At 33.1% G+C, this 20,276-nt stretch overlaps 2 protein-coding genes across 2 annotated transcripts; one reads left to right on the forward strand and one right to left on the reverse strand.

The window, feature by feature from the left end:
- Window positions 1-6,410: 6,410 nt before the first annotated feature.
- On the reverse strand, window positions 6,411-12,937 carry LOC123707558. Its single transcript, XM_045657689.1, has 6 exons — window positions 12,693-12,937; window positions 12,063-12,263; window positions 9,037-9,250; window positions 8,440-8,552; window positions 8,055-8,175; window positions 6,411-7,535 (listed from the first exon to the last, which is right to left on the reverse strand). The coding sequence occupies exons 1-6, from the start codon at window positions 12,777-12,779 to the stop codon at window positions 7,411-7,413; spliced, it is 861 nt and encodes a 286-aa protein (XP_045513645.1). The 5' UTR covers window positions 12,780-12,937; the 3' UTR covers window positions 6,411-7,410.
- A 453-nt stretch (window positions 12,938-13,390) lies between these two features.
- LOC123707067 (importin subunit alpha-3) lies at window positions 13,391-19,708 on the forward strand. The gene is made up of 6 exons (XM_045656844.1): window positions 13,391-13,672; window positions 13,781-14,479; window positions 14,888-15,130; window positions 16,004-16,276; window positions 16,984-17,160; window positions 18,752-19,708. Exons 1-6 carry the CDS (start codon window positions 13,610-13,612, stop codon window positions 18,842-18,844), a joined length of 1,548 nt encoding a protein of 515 aa, XP_045512800.1. The 5' UTR covers window positions 13,391-13,609; the 3' UTR covers window positions 18,845-19,708.
- The last annotated feature ends 568 nt before the right edge of the window (window positions 19,709-20,276 follow it).

Below are 20,276 nucleotides of genomic sequence, written 5' to 3' on the forward strand. Positions count from 1 at the left end.
TTCAATTGCAATTTGACTATTCAGGATATCCCTGTGGAACTACTAATGTAAATTAAAACTTGACACTGGTATCGAGAAGGAGAATTCTCCATAATATTCTATTGCTAAGTTCAAACTTCCTAACCGAGATAGTTGCCTAATGGGTATTGTAAAGTACTACAACTATAATAATTGTGCTAGAGCACTCGTGCAACGTTCAAGTTTCAAAACGGCGTTCATAATTTCGTTTTATATAACTACTTCATTATAAATTACTACTAGACATGAATTATGATTCTTGTCAACTAATGCAACGTGTAAAAATTCGAAACAATCTAAAACATTTTTATATAAATTGAACCTAAAATGATTCCGGTAGCCCATGTAAGCCTTGTCTGGTTTTGCAGCCACAATTAGTTTTTTTTATAACGCTTAGTAGGCTCATCTGACGTTAAGATTTACTCTTTGTTAAATTTATTTATTTATTAACACTTGAACGTATATACGTTGAATGTAAATACGGTACAAAAAAATAAACATGGAGGGCGACGAGCGGCCTTTCAAACGATCCCTTAAAGGCAACCACTGTTAGAAAAAAAAGGTCAGCGCAAATACAAAACTACATACGACATGAAATTATATAGACAAAACTAATGGAACAAATCAATTAAAACATATAAACAGTGAAAGGGTCAATAATAAAGGTAAAACTCACGATAATTTCAGATCAGTTAATACAAAAGTTACGATATGGATAGGTGATGCTTGTAAATACTTAAAAGAAGTCATAAAGTTGACCGAATAGGGACGGGAAGTGAATTACATGGCCTGACTGCAGAGACCTTAAATATACGCCACGAAAGAAAGAGTTACGTGATGGGATTTCCAGGATATAGTTTGTAGAAGGCTTTAATTACCACAAAGATCACTAAAGGCACATTCCCATTCATAATTCGTTTAAAATTTTGAAAATAGAATGTTACTCCTCCAGAGTTGTATGATAGGCTTCCAAAAACCGTTTTTGAGTTAGTTTTAGGATTAAACAGGACATTTATATATTTTAGATTCCAAGTAAAACTGTTTCTTAATCCTTATCATGAAATTCCAATCACGTACTATACTTAGCAACTAATGATCATGAATCACTATCTTCGCATCTCCAATACAATATAAACGAGACACACCGAGAGATAACAACTTATTTGCATATCTTAATACGAAACTCTTCGTAACAAAATGTATATTGAATATCTATAGATTTTTATAAGTGAATTCGTGATTAAAGTTAGACACATTTCTTTTGTTAAATATTTATTTGAATTTTGTGTAAAATATTATTGTATTCAGCATGCTGAAATGTGACTCAATCCCTCGTTTTCAGGAGGCTGAAACAAATTTTCGGGCAGTTTCAGAACAAGTGTAGTCAAGTATATTTTTTTCAGGCGTTTTCAGGACTGGTTATACCCCTTTGAGTAATGAATATTCAAGAGTGAACTTTATAGGTTTAAGACAAGGACAGAATAATACGCGAAAGAAAGAAAAGATGAGAACCTTCTCGAAGCCAGAGGAAAGTACCTCGTTGATTTATTTAAAAATTAACTCTTACAAAGATATATAATTAAATAATTATTAAAAATACATAGTTAAATCGAACTATTATTCAAAATCGTATCTCGTGGTCGATTATTTTTAAAACAAAACACGTAAAGTGTTGTATTGTTGTATTTTTTTTTATTTTTCGAAGTTGCGAATTTTACTGAAAAGTTTTTTTAACATATCCTAACGTTGTTCAACGTATAAGCCTTGCTTACAACTTCCCATCCACCCATAAATGTATCAGTAATATAATTATTATTATAATAATAATAAATAAATTGATTTAATATTTGCAAATAAAAAACCGCATAAAACAGCCCTATAAAAACGGATGGAATTGTCACATTTATAGTCATAATAAGTACAGTTAAGATATTTATAATTATTGAGAAAATGATCTAAATCCTCCCAAATTTTACCTTGCCTTTAAAAATTTAATTATCTTCCCATTGAAAGCAGACGGCAGTGATCTGTAACTTTTGAGAAGGTGATAAAAAAAATCATAGCGATGTAACTATTAATTTTTATATACATCGTGGCAATATGCAGTCGCCCCCACAGCCGTGTTGGATCCCTCGGTAGGCGTTGTTGGTACGCGTCATACGAAAATTACTTACATTATTTTCTACAGTGAGAACTCGGTCATTCGGGACCAGTAATAATAATTTATTACGTTCTTTTAATCCACTCTATACTCTCTATAACTTCATAATAAACTAGGAGGCATAGTAATCATTGTTTAATTACGCGTTGTCATAATTTGAACGCGGTCTGAGCGGCTTTTCACATTATTACGCGAATTACCGCAAGAAATTAACGTTATATCGATTACCGATAATGTTACCTATTCAACGTAAAGATGTTTTAATTTACGAATGTGTATGACATGGTTTAACGTCGGAGAATTGTAGGATTCTCCAGTTGGTTTGAATACTAAAAGGAAAATAAGAACCACGTAGAAACCTTTTTACCATGTAACTACTCTCCACACTAACTCCGCTGGCCGCCAGCCACAAGCCAGCCGCCAGCACTCTGTGGGTCTCTTTCCGCCCGCTGGATTTACAACAGATACTCACCCATTTTGTCGATCCAGCGATCCATTAAGCCCATGTCATGTTTGACATTTGCACCAACAGAGTGATGGCCTCCTCCAAGTGGCAAATTCAGCCACTTGTCTCTCATCCTCGCCACCATTTTCCAGCCCTTCCCCGGTATCCCTTTATCGCTCCCAGGTTTCAGGTGGCGTCCTGTCGTTTATTTTTTTTCGAATACAAATATATATATCTGCTCTTTAAAATTTTGTTTATAATATATTGTGATACAATATTCTACTCAAAGAAAATAACGAGAAACTCGTATTCAATAAATGAGCAGAAAAACCGCGAACAAACTGTGTAACCTTGATTCGTGTCATACAAGCTTTGACACAAGTTACGAACTATTTTAATCAAACTTGGGAACCCTGCTTTGAAAATCAGGACTGACTTAGCATTACTTAATAAGTTCCTTTTTGTATGCTTGAATTTGGTTACTAACTTTGCATAATGAACTAAGCTGTAAGATGCGTAGAATAAGAGAGAACCTTTGCTATGAATTCAATTATACTCCATATGAATTATACGTACTCCATATACGTACCTCGTATGAAAAACAGCAAATATTATTGCATTCATATATTCCACATGATTCATTATTTATTACAATACTAATAAGTGATAAAATTATTGACAAAAACAACGTTCGCGAAAGTGGAAAGTCTACTAAGTCGGACTGTAGATATAATTTTGTCATCATACAAGTTTTATTTTTCATAGTTTTCTTAGCTTTTAATTACTTCCTTTCAGATTATTAGATACACACTTATATTCATAGTCAATATACAGATTTTACTTTACAACGAATATATTTCTAATACATTTTAAAACTTTTAACATTATTTACGCAGAATGTTTAATTAGTAATTGTAATAATATTCTATAGGTATTAAAAAATTCTTGATTTCAAGTAGGTAATGAAATAATTTTTAGCTTGATTAATATAAATTTAAAAAAAACATAGAAACGGAAAACTTTCTTCTATGATATAACAGAAGATATTTATTTGTAGAACTTCAGTGTCACAGAACTTCCCTATGTAGTGTATCCCTTTGACGTAATTGTGCTTTGTAGCAGCAAAGTATTTGATACATTCTATAATAATGTACAACCTTTTTTTGTTCTATGATCAGTAGTTTTCACAGTGCACGCGAAGACAGGGTTTTTATGGATATTTTTTTTTACACGTTCTATATGCATTTTTGTTAGGGATTTGCTTTTTTTTTTAAATGTTATAGTCTATGTCTCTAATGTTTGAAATCGGTCCTGTAGTTTTTGTGTGAAAACATTACAAATATAGGGTCTTCGACGAAGTATAGAAACGGAATTATTGTTATCAATGAAACACATATGGTAAAAGGAATGTTCTAATTAGAACTGAAATTTACGAGGTAAAATCTTTAAATGAAGAAGAACATTAATTAAATTTAAAATGAAAAATTGTTGAATATTATGAAACAGTCTTGCGGTTCGTGATAAAAATTCTTATTGAATTGCTGAGACAGGTATTCTTGCTGCATTCCATTTTATATACTTTTCCTGTATTTTACTTTAAATATAAATTATCGAGACGAGAGAATAAGGCTAAATAAGGCTACGCCTTATCATGTACTCAATAAATTCTTAGCCCTTAAGAACTATAAATTTGAATCTCAATGAACTTACTGAATTGCTGTTAGTGTAAGTAAAGTCAAAGGGATTTAGGACCATCGCTAAGCAAAACTCCTTTATGTCAATTCCAATATGTTATTGACGTAGTCAACACTTACTGCTTTGCATTCGTTATTACTAATTATTTGTTAATACATCGTATAGTTTAAGGTGAATTTTGCAATACATGTTTTTTTGTAAGGCAAACGGGCTGATGTTTAGCACGCCTCGCAAGTGCGTTGCCGGCCTTTCAAGAATTAGTATGTTCTTTTCTTGAAACAACTCCTCTGTACACTCTCCATGACACATGAATCTATTCTACAATGCTCATAAAAATTACAAATCAAAAATTAGCAGATCGCCAACCCGCTGGATGAAGTCACGATTCTCACGGTCTCCCTGTAACAGCGTTTAGAGAAGCTACAGATCGAACAAGGTGAAGAGATGAAGAACAATCACCCTTCAGTGATACCTTCAGTAATGAAGAATACGACTGAGAAGGAGACACAGGACAGTATCTACATAAAACATTCTCATACACAGCACAAGCTGCCCAGCAATTTCAACCTACACACAGAGACCATACGAACACACGAAAAAGAAAGGACTTTGTTATTTATGGAGTCACGCAAATACGTTATGAAATACCCATTAAATTTTTTTCCCACATATTCTAAGCTTATAGTTTTAGTTGTATAAAATTCGTTGTTAATCTTAAATCTTGAATTATAAGAAAATCCCGACTTGGTTATAAGATAGTAACATTTATGTGTTATTGTGTTCCATGAAACAATTATAGACTTTTCCGTAATTACTAATAAGCCAATTAGTGGTATTTGTCATCCAAACTGAAACAATTGAATAACGAGTGTATTGAAGTGTCAATGAATAGACATTTCATTCGCAAAAGGAAAAATCAAATACGGCGCGATTTGCCGCGTCTATTATGGTACTTTCTCTGTGTCTGACATAAATTTTGTTGGTTGAGTTTCGTCATTGTACACCCAAAACTTCGTGAATATACTACGTTCTTTCTTCCACGATTCCATATAAATTTTGCAGAAAGCCCACGTACTGACGAACATTCATGTTGGCAGCATTGTTGCTGCATGAGTGAATGCATGTTGGCAGCATTGTTGCTGCATGAATGAATACTCTTTGATATTTTCCACTGAATATTCGAATTTCAAAATAATATATTATCGTGATGTTGCGAAAATTTTCCAAGATGCTTGATTCAATTTCTTTTGGAAGCAGTACTTTGTACCGCCCCACTCTATATATATTTTCTTTTCGTAGTATATACTATATATATATATATATATATATATATATATATACTATATATATATATAGGTTAAACTGTTACCGAACCTGACCAACAAACACACTCCCCGCGTCACCTTTAAATTTCCCCGGCGGAATGTAAATAAAAAAAGTAATAGATAATAAAAAATCTAAGAAGTTTCATTTCAAGTTCATGTAATATAAAAATTGACTTTAATGAATAGGAAATAGCTAAATCAAAATAAAGTTCAGAAACAATGATACCATTGAATACAGTTTTGCAATAAAAAAAATTGCTTGAAACCGCCATCTAGACCAAATAAAAGAAATCTCGGATATTAGTAAAAAATTACGTTAACAAAATGCTTTACATTTTTTCCTAGATGTCACCAAGGTAATATAAGCAATATTGTTTGCCAATTTTTGCAATATTATTCAATTGTTTTGGACTCAGATCGGACTTAACGGTATTTACAAAGTCCGGGTAAACCTTAACCCGATATGTAGGAATATTTAGGTTTCTTTGAAGTCACATTTCACCTCCACCAGCACATCTTGAAGACTGCTGTGAATGGCCTTGGCGTCTTATTATACGAAACATATTCATAGCTGAACTTTAGAACGATTCTTTATTTATCGTAAAAGCCATAAAATTAAGTTACTAATAGAATAAACAAGAAACTGTACATTTTAAATACCTAATATATAATAGTATAAAGTAAATTAAAATACCAAATGTTTTAAACTTTTTAGTAAATAAAACATCAATATACATACATTTAAACTTTATTAATATTTGCTTTGCATAAAAATTAACATAATATTAAATAAAACACAGTATAAAAAGCGTGACGACAATAAATTTTATATTTTAATATGTAACCGCTTGATACATTTTAGTGCTGGCTGGTTAAAAACAAATAAATCTATGACAACAATTGGGACCAGAGATAAAAATAATCTTTTTTGGCAGGTGTCACACAGGTGTATAAAATTTACACCGATCGAAAAGATATTTTATTAATGTAAGATAAGCTATTTTAGACAACAGCGGGCTACGTTCGTGTCTTAAATATCTTAGTACTTTCGATAAATTGAATACTGACTAAATTATATTACCACAATGCTATTTTTGGCTTAAAAATCAAGACTAGAACTTAATTTCTAATTATTATATACATGATTTGTTTGTGCTTAAAACATGAAAATGGTGGCCGGTTTTATTATCCTGACGTAAAATTTTTTAGTGATTTCGCGATTTTATAGGGTTATTAAATTTTGGCTGAAGATATTATGTTGTTTATGGAAAAAATATTATACTTACTGAAGTTATAATTATTTGAGTCTTACTCAACATCAAAATATAATTCTAAAATAATATTGTTTTATAATATAGGATAAGGGTCCACTTTAACACTGAGATTCAAGGATAAACCTATTCTAACATTAAAATTACCTACTATAATCTTGGCTTCCGTTATACATTTATTTTTTTATTATATCCAGCCTACGCTTTAGTGCAACTAATAGAAATTGTGTCGCATTATTTTTAAACTGTGCCTTCCTTGCGCAATTAATTATCTCCAAATAATTGGTTCTATATACGCAATTATTTGAAATTAGAACTATGAAATTCCCTCCATCAATAACTGTCAAGTGACAACTATTATGAATTTATTGTCAAATTGTATAGTGCCGCAAGCGAATCCTGTAGGACATTTGGGGCACTGTTAACAATGACTAAAACAAACTCATGAAGTGACCAAAGATTATTTCAAACACTACTTTAGAAAACTAAAAGCGATTAATTCTTCTTAAGATTCTCCTCGTATTTGAGTATTTCTGCGATGTTATCAATCTTGATCTCCTGAACGTGCTTCCCGGAGAACTGGATGTAATCATGAGGCTGGGCTGTTGAACGCTTCTCAACTGAAACGAAAGTTTGAATCTACAGAACATAAAATGTTATACGTTGTATTGATTAGTGGTTTTTTAATAATCGTGGCGATTCTCAAGGTGAAATTTTACGATTTCCTTATGTCCTATTTTTACAGTTACTGAATACTAAAACAATGAAATACTTTTTAATACAGTATTTAGACTAAGAATATAATATTATGTCATTTGTAACAGAACTTATGACCAGACTATACATATAAACAAAACACGAAAACATAAAACCTGAACCTTTTTATAACAAATTTGAAATATGCAACCTTTTAGGTTGAGCCTTGGATTTTTGTATCTGTTTCGTGATAATTAGATTTTTTCTAATAAACAAATAATTGATCAGCCTTCTACTCCCGACACACACTCGATTTTTGTGCCTTGCAAAACATTGTGGAAAAAATGAAAACATTCCTTTATCGTATGATAGACAAGTCCAGTGGTGCACAGCAGAGTTTCGAACCTACGACCTCAACTGTCCTGCTATCTACTGATACTTACTGATGTTATCGTCGCGATAAAGACGGTAGGCAGGTCTAGCGAAGCAGGTTTCGGCCATCTTCTTTGCAGTCTTAGCGAGGTCTACGATAGCAGGCAAAGCAGCACGCAAATGGGTGCGAACCTGTGACCGTAATTTCTGTTATAATTCAAGTTCTTTAGAATATGATCTAATTTAATTATTACCTATTGTATAAGCTAATTAAATTACGTTCTTATTTAGGATATTACAGATAGTTCCGTCAAATAAAAAACAATAAAGGGGCAGGAGGATGCACATGATGTTAAGTAATACCGCTGCCCATGGACACTCTCAATACCTAAGGGCTCTCGATTAGTATTATTATTATTTACAAAAATTCTAGGCTACTATGTACAGCGATTGTACCTTAGACACGTCAAATTGATCTCGAGCTGTGAGTCCAGCTACGAATAGGTCTGGGGGCATAACGATTTCAGGCTCCAGGTCCATCACGAAACAACGCTCAGCATCAACAATACCTGCAATAAGATATTAACAACGATTAATTTTTACATATCAGAACTATTCAAATTTGGAAACACCGTTCAGAAACACACTACTGTTAAATATGTATTTCATGAATTCAATTGTTTTAAAACTTATTCAAATTTGGAAACACCGTTCATAAACACACTACTATTAAATATGTATTTCATAAATTCAATTGTCTTACAAATTATTCAAATTTGGAAACACCGTTCAGAAATACACTACTGTTAAATATGTATTTCAAGAATTCAATTGTTTTAAAAATTATTCAAATTTGGAAACACCGTTCATAAACACACTACTATTAAATATGCATTTCATAAATTCAATTATTTAAAAAAAATATTTAATTTGGAATAATCGAAAGCTACAAAAAGGCAATTTCAATTAGCAATGTAAATGATTAATATATTTTCTCTTATGTATACAATTACTGGTGCTAAGGGTATTTAAACTATTAAAAAAATTGCCTACCAGTAACATTGTCACTAAAGTCATGGATGAAGTCAACTCGGCGTCCATTGTCAACAACCGCGATCTTCTCCACAGAATCTCCAATATCCAGCTCCTCGTTCAGCATATCCATGATATCATCACTCTCTGGTTCGTCGATGGTGCTGATAATTTGGAGCATTGGCTTGGATGACCAAGTAACGGGTAGGGCGCGGTAGTGGCCATCTGACATCCTCTAAAATAGATTTTTTTAATTATATAGTAATATAAATAATCTTTATTATGAGTAGACACTTTTGTGGTTAATTACCAGCCGTCTACGCGGAAACAGTGAGTAAACACAGGTGCGCTCCCTATTCCTTAACTCTCGTTGCCAAATTGGCACAGAACCGACCACTTGATATGAATATAACAATGGTCCGCTCACCACTGAAGCCAAAACCTCATCTCAAACATAACCAATAAACGAACAAGTATCGTCAAATTACAGGAATCCTATTCAGTGGCCTAACCGCAACCCTTATCGTCGTGCGTTCGAATCACAGCAATTACTGAAAAGGCTGTATGGTGACGGCAAACATCGTAAGAAAACCGGCATGTCTCAACCCTTAGGAGCCATCTCATGTGTCAGACACCAAATGTATATATAAATAAAATTAATTAAATAACAAATGAATAAAACTTTTTAGTAAATAAAACATCAATATACATACATTAAAAACTTTATTAAGCTTTGCAGAAAAATTAACACAATATTAATTCAAACAGAATAAAAAGCGTGATCATAATATTTTTTTATTTTAATATGTAACCTGCTTGATTCAGTAAGTGCTGGCTGGTAAAAAAAAATGTATGCCAACAATTGAGACCAGAGATAAAAATAATTGTTTTTGGTAGGTCATATGGCAATTTTATAGATTTAACAATTAACAGCGATCGAAAAAGTATTTGTTTTATATGCAAAATAGACAAGAATGATACATATATCGCATGTATCAGACACCAAAGGTAGCCTTTATACATAGATTGTCGAAGAAACAAATGCAAACTGCGGCGATTGACCCATTTAGCATTATTATGCCTTCACTGTTAAATCCACGCTACTCTGCGCATGATATGTTTACTCCGTCCGAGTTCAAAAATAACATATTTCATATCCAACATACAAAGTTCTACTAGCTTAAGCAACTTTCAACTCAGTTTCATATCTCCGCTGTGCACCAAGAGATGTTTCTTGCTAAATTACTTCGAACTGGCGAAGGAACTGGTGCGTCTTAAACCCAACCTATGACATTTGACAAACTGTGCTTGCTTATAAAAAATGCCTTAGGCATAGACCCACGAAAGGTGGTAGCGGCACTGACTATTTTCGGGTATTTTTCCCAAAACCGTAGGCTAAGAAATTATAATTATGTACTTATTATTTGCTGTCATACCCCTTTTTTCCCCTTATGCGACAAGATATTCACAATCATTCCAAACGCCTTCATAACGAATTATCGGCGTAATTCGCCAATGATTGTGGCCTCAGATTTCTGTATCAGTTTCATGATCATTTGTTAATCTAATTGGCAAGTAGGTGATCAGCCTCCTGTGCCTGACGTACGCTGTCGAATTTTTTTCCCTATGTCAAGCCGGTTTTCTCGCGATGTTTTCCTTCACCGTTCGAGCGAATGTTAAATGCGCACATAGAAAGAAATTCCATTGGTGCATAGCCAGAGATCGAAACTACGACTTCAGGGATGAGAGTCGTATACTGGAGCCACTAAGCCACTGCTGCTCAACAAAACATGCATAGCCATGTGAATCCTGAGGCAATCCAACTTCTTGACACAACAGAAATAAGACGCCTAAAGAGAACTAAACCTTTTAAGTTAATAAACCAAGTGTATCTCAGGGTCTCTAGGGTCTCAGACACACGAACATAGTTTCAAAACATTATAGAACACTAAGACTGTTAATGAACATATAATTCACTAGTATTGTACAAATTAAGTTAACATAATATTACTTATTAGCCATAATTATTGTATAGGTTATATTGTCGAACTCTCGTTTGCGAACTTATGTTCTCTATTTCCCATATTTTGTTTACCTAATCTGTTTTGTGTATAAGTGTTTTCTTATATAATGTGTTCCTATAAGATTACTTTTAAAAATAGAATATGATTTTTTGAAGACCTTGACAACCTACTCATTCGAATACTGAGAATGTACTGTACGTTTGACGTTAAACGTTTCCCAGTTCCCATGGTCCGGCTATTGCATCGCGCATGTAATCAATATCTAGGCTGCACATTTAGCTACTACCGGGCGGCGCTAGGTATCTGTTATAACTATATGTTTTGATGATACATTTAAATTTTTAAAGGCCTTCAAAAATTTGCCTTTGTAGCGGGAGTATTAAGACCATAAGTTTGACAACAATTATGAATAATCTAACTTATTATTATGACATTATGATAATTAATTAATATGACCTATTTTTTATGGCTGATTGTGCGGTATTTTTATATCAATTAATATTTTCTCTCTTTCTTTGGAGATAAACGATTTATTATTATGATACTAAGTATAGTTTTGCGTAGTAAAGTTCACTTAGTAACAATTGGTTTGGTGGTATTAAAATTTACAATTTAAATATGTCATTTTGTGAAAACTTCATAAAATATTTTACGATTTGCATGCCATACCGTACCCGTTAGTTCAATACGTAAACAAAATAATTCTATTACGATATATTTTGGTTTGGTATATTAATCGCAACAGTAAAAATTAAAAAAATTACACGAAGACAGATTGATTCGACCGTGGAAATTAGACGTCATACCAGTACAATTGATGGTCATTATTCAATTACTTATTCATATAGCACGATATGTGGGAGTGGATAAATGTATAATTTAATAAAAACATACACTTTCTTCTAAAATACAAATCTTTATAATGTTGGTGACTCTTTGTAATTTCCCATTTGTATGGGAAATATTATTTTCTCTTTAGCTAGTTTAAAATCGCCTAATTTTATAATACAAACAAATACATACCTCAGTGAAATCTCTTGGCACAGGAATGTGGCAGAAGGCCTGGTAGTTGTTGTAGCCAGACTTATACTGCCGAAGCATCACAATGATTGAAGTCACTCCCAAAGCGAGAAGCACAATCACCGACATCAAAAGATACATCAATGCCTTTACAGTTTGCGTAGGGTGAGGGTAAAAATCCTGCTCAGGTAGGTCCACTCGGGACTGCAAAAGTACGTAAGACGTATATTAGAGCCCATTTAAATAAATAAAACCCTTAGAGTTTTAAAAACAGATCATACGATGTATTATCATAATGCGAGGGTAGAATACTAAAAAAATATTTGACTGCTTAAAATGTGGAATACCACAGCTATATTTTTTCACTCTTTTATAGCCTATGAATATCTGTCATTTGACACGAAATAGTAGACAGATTAATTTAAATAATGGGAGGGTAGATTACGGTAATTAAAAGTTTTTTTAATAATTATGGAATTATGAATAACTCTCTGACTACGTGTTTTAAACAATTAATTTGTTGTCGATTAAATTTAACATAAAGGTACTAACTAATACTTTTTTTTAATTAAAAAATCAATACAAAGTATAAAGTCAAATATTAAGAGCAATCGATAAGAAATAGGTACATACCTCGCTGCGACTACTTCCTTGGACATAAGGTGTATTTATAATTATAGGTTTTTCACAAATATCCAATGGTTTAGTAAACACCGTCATGTCTTAGCTTTTATTTTCACTTCTTAATACAATACTATCAACTTCAGTGAAACGCTTTACTACCCGAATGCTACTGTTATTGATCGTTTTCGCTAGTTGCACAAACGCAGTAAGCTCGAAGCAGGAAGATTTATACTATCTTTAGCGCCACCTTGTAACTAATCCAGTAAACATATCATGCTTTGTGTGGAACTCTGTGTTCTTATACGTCATTAGATTATATGTAATTGTTTTTAGCAATATTAGGTTCCTATAGTCCGTTACTTTATTTATTAATAATAGTGCTCATCTCATGTCAAGCTAGACTCACAGGTTTACCTTATCATATACAACAAAAACCTATTATGATCTGTTTATTATATAGGGCCACAACTTTGTCAAAGTGGACAATGGTTGTCCTAAAGAAAAGACAAATTCAATAATTAATAAAAACTAGGCGTTTATTAAATAATTTGTCAATTATAATATAGTAGTGATAAATAATTCTGTAATATTAAACTTGTCATTAATTATTCTTATTTCTTTATTTTCACTACAACTTAGTGTACACCTACCCTAACCTATTTGTCAATATCATAGATTATAAAATTTTATCAAAGTTTATATTGTCTATGGCTAAAAACAGAAAAAGAATTCAAGGAAGGAGGGAGGAAACGGACAATTTTCAATTTGTAGAATATTCTGTGATTTGTGAAGAGGTTAATGATTCAGCATACGCAAAAGTGTTATTAAAATATGTGTTATTAGTTTTGTTGAACTTTATTTTAAGTTAATATCTTGGTTTCTTGTGTACGAATCTTAAATCTCAGTCGAACGACAACCACATTAAAATGGCGACGGATCCAGCGAAAAACCGCATGCATGTTTTCAAGAACACAGGCAAAGATGTCGACGTAAGTAATAAAGTGTCTAATTTCACAATTTGTAACACCATAATGTTATTTTTAAATAAAATCAGATGTTTAATATATTGGTCATTTTTGTTTGTTGGTGCTTTGTAGGAAATGCGCAGACGACGAAACGAAGTGACAGTCGAGCTCAGAAAAAATAAAAGAGAAGAATCGCTTCAAAAACGTCGTAATGTACCCATCAGTGACTCAACAGACGAAGATGAGATCGAGAGGACGTTGGCCTCTACAGATCTTCGGGAGCTAGTTATGAATGCGGCAAACGCAGAGAATCCTGAAGTGCAGCTTTCAGCCGTGCAGCAATGTAGAAAACTACTCTCTTCCGACAAAAATCCACCTATAGATGAATTAATCAGCACTGGAATTCTCCCCATTCTTGTTGTCTGCTTATCTAGAGCAGACAACCCTACCCTGCAATTCGAAGCAGCTTGGGCTCTTACGAATATTGCGTCGGGAACATCTGCGCAAACTAATAAAGTGGTTCATGCTGGAGCAGTGCCATGGTTCTTGCAATTACTTATGTCACCTCATGAGAATGTGTGTGAGCAAGCTGTCTGGGCTCTTGGTAATATTATTGGCGATGGGCCTATTCTACGAGATTTTGTTGTTGAATTGGGAGTTGTCAAACCTTTATTGAGTTTCATTAAGCCTGAGATACCTATATCATTTCTGCGTAATGTGACATGGGTTATTGTGAACCTGTGCAGAAGTAAGGATCCCCCACCACCAATCAAGACTATCCAAGAAATTTTACCTGCTCTTAATGTACTCATCACCCATAGTGACATCAACGTAAGTTCAGTGACTTGTTTATCTTATCTATTAATTGAATTTATTGTTTCTACTTGGTTGAGAGAATTTTTAAAGCATGAGTTGGTTATCTAAATTACAAATCAGCAATACATAGAAATTCTTTAGCATTATTATTAATAAACTTTTAAGGAAACCATACTTTAAGAAAGTTTCAAAAGTTTATTTATTTTGGAGGTTTCATTATTTTTCAATTTTCCTCTTAAAAATTTAAGCAATCCAGTACTCTGTATTATTATTTCGATGATATGCATGTTATATTAGATACATTGTTAAATTATTTAATATTATAAATTTCATCACATTCATTAAAGATATTAAATTTCCTTAACCAAATGGTACTGTTAGCAAACTATATATATAAATAACAAATATTTCTTTGCTTTTCAGATTCTTGTAGACACAGTATGGGCTATTAGCTATTTAACTGATGGGGGCAATGATCAGATCCAGATGGTTATAGACTCGGGTATTGTGCCCAAACTAATCCCTCTTCTCTCACACAAGGAGGTGAAGTGCCAGACAGCAGCTTTAAGGGCTGTGGGCAACATTGTAACAGGCACAGATGAACAAACTCAAGTTGTTCTTAACTGTGATGCATTGTCACACTTCCCAGCCTTGCTCTCGCATCAGGTAAAAAAAATACAATTCTAAAATGTTGATAATGCCTGTGTAATTGAAGAGTTTTCAGTGTTCTTGACACTTCATTGAGAAAGGTTTGTTTTTTGTTTACATACCAATCCCATTGTTTTATCTCTTGGCTTTCAATGCCTAGATGTGTAATTAATATATGTTTCTTATTTATATTTTTGGTGATTTGTCATAGTTTACATAATCAATTTGTGGAATTTCATTTTACCTTTCTGTCTTAAAATAATGATATCACTAATACAATCACGTACAAACCAACTAAACAAATATATGGCATACTATTAAAAGATATAAAAACTGTCTACTGGCATATATCCAATATTTATTTTCAATCAGATTTTTTGTTTAACACATGCTACATATAAATACTGGGATAAAGATGTTTTGATATCACCTCTATTGTATCGTATCATATTCATTATATTCAGATGTCTTGAGTTGTCATGTATTTCAATAATACTGGTATGGTTTTAATGTCCATACAAACATATATAATGTAAACAGAAGGTTTATTTAAAACCTAACTTCTTGTTTCATTTATGTAAATAATATAATATTTCTTATAGACTTAGAAAATATTATTAATGCTACAGTATTAAAAAATTTAGTGTTTCATAGGGCTTAGTAGAGTCAGGAAAACAACTGTTGTGGTGTTTTAGTTGCAGTAGTATTTTTATGAATGGTCAACACCTACATCATTATAGTTTGACAGTGATCTACTTCATATGAAGAAAAAAAATTAGTCGGTAAATGAAATTACTGTAATGTATATTAAATAATAATTTTATTCATTGGCATAATAAATACTTACAGAATGTCCATTTATGTTTCTCATATAAATCTATATCATTACAGAAAGAAAAGATCTGCAAAGAAGCGGTGTGGTTCTTGTCAAACATAACGGCTGGTAATAAACAACAAGTACAGGCGGTTATTGACGCTGGTCTCCTACCCAAGATCGTGGAAAACCTCAGCAAGGGTGAATTCCAGACACAAAAGGAGGCGGCTTGGGCAGTTTCCAACTTATGTATCAGTGGCACTAAGGAACAAGTAGCTACTCTAATCCAGTGTGGAGTTATACCCCCTCTGTGCAATCTGCTCTCGTGCAAGGACACACAAGTTATTAATGTGAGTATTTTTATACTAAATTATCAAGTCAAAGTCAAAATTGTTCTCCACCTAAGTACTTTTAACTATATTTCTGAGTTCTAATCAGTAGTGCTACAACCTTTTTAGGGCTACAACCTGTGCCTCAGATGTCTGAATCTGTTTCGTGATCATTTGTCTATCTAATAGGCAGGTAGGTGTACAGCCTCCTGTGCCTGACACATACTGCTGAGTTTTTGTGTCTAAGTGTGTGTGTCTTCAATGTCTTCCTTCACCGCTCAAGCAAATTTTTAATGCAAAGAATGTGTTCTAATAGCCTAGTGTAATCTTTGTTCAGTAATAAATTATTTGCTGAAAAATTTTGGGATTTTCACACTTGTTATGGCTTTTTTTATCAGTCGCACTACAACCTCTTCAGGTCCGGACCTCAGATTATAGAATATGTTTAGTAAACTAGTAGTAGCAAGTAGGTGATCAGCCTCCAGTGCCTGACACACGCCGTCGACTTTTGGGGATTAAGGCCGGTTTTCTCACGATGATTTCCTTCACCGTTCGAGCGAATGTTAAATGCGCACATAAAGAAAGTCCATTGATGCATAGCCGGGGATCGAACCTAAGACCTCAGGGATGAGAGTCGCACGCTGAAGCCAACACGGCTATATCTGCAGAAAATTATTTGGTAACCATGCTTGTTTAAGTAAAAAATTATAATATTCGTAAATCCATAGGTGGTACTAGACGGTCTCTCTAACATGCTGAAGATGGCTGGAGACAGTGCAGAACAAGTGGCCAACATGATTGAGGAATGCGGAGGTATCGACAAGATTGAGGAACTGCAGTCTCATGAGAAGGTGGAGATTTACAAGATGGCGTATGATATCATCGAGCAGTACTTTGCTGACGAGGTAAGTCTGATAAAATATGTGCTGTAAAACTGTTTTAAGTCGACAACCTCCAAAATATGTTTTTACTCCTACCCTCAATCAAACTCAAAACCTCCATTACTCGAAATCTTATTCATAAAATAAATCTATAATTTAATAGGGCTTCTGTATCTCCAACTTAGCAATCATTTATGTTCTTTACAACTTGATAATCTGAACGGTCTACTTCGAAGTATTAAAGGTAACTTTAAAGATTTGCTGGCAATGTATTTTTTTTTACCATTGTTTCTTGGGAAATTTTTTTTTTTTTTTTGAATAAATTTATCTTGCAATCAGTCAGTTAGACTATGAGCAGATGTGTTGAGAGCTGTTAGGCGTTCAGAGCAAAATGTCCATCCGTATCTATAAAGGGTGTGGTTGGTTGTAAAATAATAAATAAATAGTATTATATAACTGACTAAACTAAAGGAATTATGACTCACTAGAGGACCCGACAGACGTACATCTTAAATACAAAATTTAAAACATCACATATACACAAACATAAGGAAATAAATAAATAAATCTTATTTTAAATGATCTGAAATATTACCGAATTCACTTAAATGATAAAAAGTTCTAAGATTCTATGTCCGTACCAATTTTAAGACAAATCAATTGTTGTGTTATAAATAGTATAGTTGTAGTTGGCTATTTTGGCTATAATGGCTTGCACATACTGTGGTGGGGTTTTTTGGAGGACTATTTAAAGTAAACACCATTTCACCGGATTGAAGCTATGTATTATATATAAAGTTATAATTATTTTACATAATTTTAAATTTTTCCGACGTTTCGCGTGTACAGAAAGTTGTATTATCTGTATTTATTTCTCCGAAGTTGGTATCGACTAAAATATGGCGGGTTTTTGTAGACATGACTCACGGTGTCCTCTGTTTTCGCTGATTGTTTGTCTTGGGGTTTTAATTTGTATATTATTGGAGCCCAGGTGTTTGATAATTTTCGGCTGTCGTTTTTTTTATTTCAATGGCTTCGCGTACCAATCTTGGGAAGAATCTTTTTTTCTTTCGCAAGTACTTTCGGTTTGTGAAAGCGTATGTAATGATTAGACATCCATGGTACACAAATGTCGAGTGATGAAAATATGTAGAAAACAGTTTGGAGCCGTAATTCGACAAAATTACCAAAAATCATTTAAAAATGTATTAATAGATTTTCTCCATTGATTACGTCATGAGTAATTGTTTACTTTTTTACGTATATTACACACACATTGTCTATTTTTGTAAATTAAATGCACTACGAAAATTCCTACAAAAAAATTAATACGTTATTATTTTTGAGAGCTTTGCTTTGGTTGCTGACTGTCTAGGAATAAATTACAGTGAATCTGCTTACTTACTTGACAGTTGACGTAATCACCAAATAAGAAAATCGAATCCGCCCTTAATGCTCAAGTATTAGAAACTGAACTATTGTATTGAACATGTCATCCTAAGTAACAACAATTTTGTATAACTCTAGATAGTGCTGAATTCCCAATGAAGATTTCCATTCGGCACAGACCGGATAACGAAATCGTGTCCTTATTGGGAAATTAATAAATTTACAGGAAGAAGACGCGACCCTCGTTCCTCCAACGGCGGAACAGTCTTTCCAGTTCGAGCCGGCGCCCAGCGGTCCCCAAGACGGCTTCCGCTTCTAGACTTAGCCCCACGCCCCACAACCGCACACATCGACGTCCCATACCCCGAGGCGGGGCGAATAACTCCGTTCAAATGGGATTCAATGAATTGGTCCCGACATACTTCGAGAGACCCTCTCCCTTTTGAATGCTGTTATTGATATGTTTAATAATGTATAGTGATTGTTATGCGAATCGAGTCGGTGTGTGCTTTAGGTGGATCGACGAGCGAATGTTAATTTTGATCGTTCGTCGGTTCACGCGTCGAGCAAAAAGGCCTTAGCACCGTGTTCGTTGTAAAATTCGCGGTTTTAATTATTAAATTTGACTATCGGTGCTGTGGCTTCGTTGTGATACAGACTGTATTGTGATGTTTGAGGATTTTTTTTTTTCATCTTTTCATCGGGCTAAATTTGTGAGATCCAATTTGTGTATTACAAAGTGCAAAATGCATTTGAGATTTTTATTGTTTTATCTAATAAATCTGTTTTTTCTGTTTAAAAAAAAACGTAATGTTTTTTTTATTATTGGGGACGGATCTTTAACACTAAGACCTAAGGTCTATCGAATTTATGTTGTCTTAAATGTTATTTAAATAAACTTTACATTGTGTAATTTTTTTTTATTCTTGAGAAGTTAGCTGTTTTCAGTCTAAATTCTAATGCTGTCTATTTAATAAGGTCTCCAAAATTGAAGAAAATTCTCACGTCTTTAGCCCCTAGGACGGACGACATAGTTAAGTAAGTCCGGACATCTAGTGTACTCCGCTTACACATTGCTTTTGATAACATAGTATTTATGTTTCGACTTTAATCAGGTGGGACACGTGATTATGTTCGGAATGAACTCATTTGTAACTATATTAAAATAAATTCTGTCCAATTATTAAGTGTTTTATTGATTAGTATATGGAAGGTAGTGAGTCGCGGAATGTGCTGGTTTTCTGTAACAAAGTGTGTGGATTAGTTTTCGTATATTTTAAAGTACTGAAAATATTAAATTTAAAAATTGCTTTTAAAACAGTCGAAAACCCTTAAGAGAAGTTTTCGAAGAAGGTTTGTACATCTTGTGGTCTTTTCATAGACAAAAAAATATGTTTTTTCATTTGGAATTTTTAATATAAAATAATGATTAACATACGTTTAATTTGTATTTAGAATTTGCATAACCTACTTTCGTAATAATAAACATAATTAAAACAAATTTTAAGAGTTTAATCCCTATGGCAGTTTACTTTTAACGCTGGCAACATTTCCTAGCTGTATTGCGATACTTATTCGTTAAGCGAGGAAAGCTCCAGCGTTGTGGTCACCGGTACTATCTACCAGTGATTTCAAACTTTCTAAATATTACATTTTAACACCTTCCATATTATAAAAAAGTACTAAAAACAAATAAATTTCACAATTATGAATACATAAGTACGTCTATATTTTTTTTAGTCACCCACCAT

The sequence above is a fragment of the Pieris brassicae genome, chromosome 3 (genome assembly GCF_905147105.1).
Source record: "Pieris brassicae chromosome 3, ilPieBrab1.1, whole genome shotgun sequence".
NCBI classification, from domain to species: domain Eukaryota; kingdom Metazoa; phylum Arthropoda; class Insecta; order Lepidoptera; family Pieridae; genus Pieris; species Pieris brassicae.

What these genes read in the sequence shown, in the direction of transcription:
- LOC123707558 (XM_045657689.1), bottom strand. Translation starts at nt 12,779, where the DNA reads ATGACGGTGTTTACTAAACCATTGGATATTTGTGAAAAACCTATAATT. An exon ending in AAGGAAGTAGTCGCAGCGAG is followed by an intron (nt 12,264 to 12,692) that starts GTATGTACCTAT and finishes GTACTTTTGCAG; the next exon opens with TCCCGAGTGGACCTACCTGA. An exon ending in TGCCAAGAGATTTCACTGAG is followed by an intron (nt 9,251 to 12,062) that starts GTATGTATTTGT and finishes AATCTATTTTAG; the next exon opens with AGGATGTCAGATGGCCACTA.
- LOC123707067 (XM_045656844.1), top strand. Translation starts at nt 13,610, where the DNA reads ATGGCGACGGATCCAGCGAAAAACCGCATGCATGTTTTCAAGAACACA. An exon ending in TCACCCATAGTGACATCAAC is followed by an intron (nt 14,480 to 14,887) that starts GTAAGTTCAGTG and finishes TTTGCTTTTCAG; the next exon opens with ATTCTTGTAGACACAGTATG. An exon ending in AGGACACACAAGTTATTAAT is followed by an intron (nt 16,277 to 16,983) that starts GTGAGTATTTTT and finishes GTAAATCCATAG; the next exon opens with GTGGTACTAGACGGTCTCTC.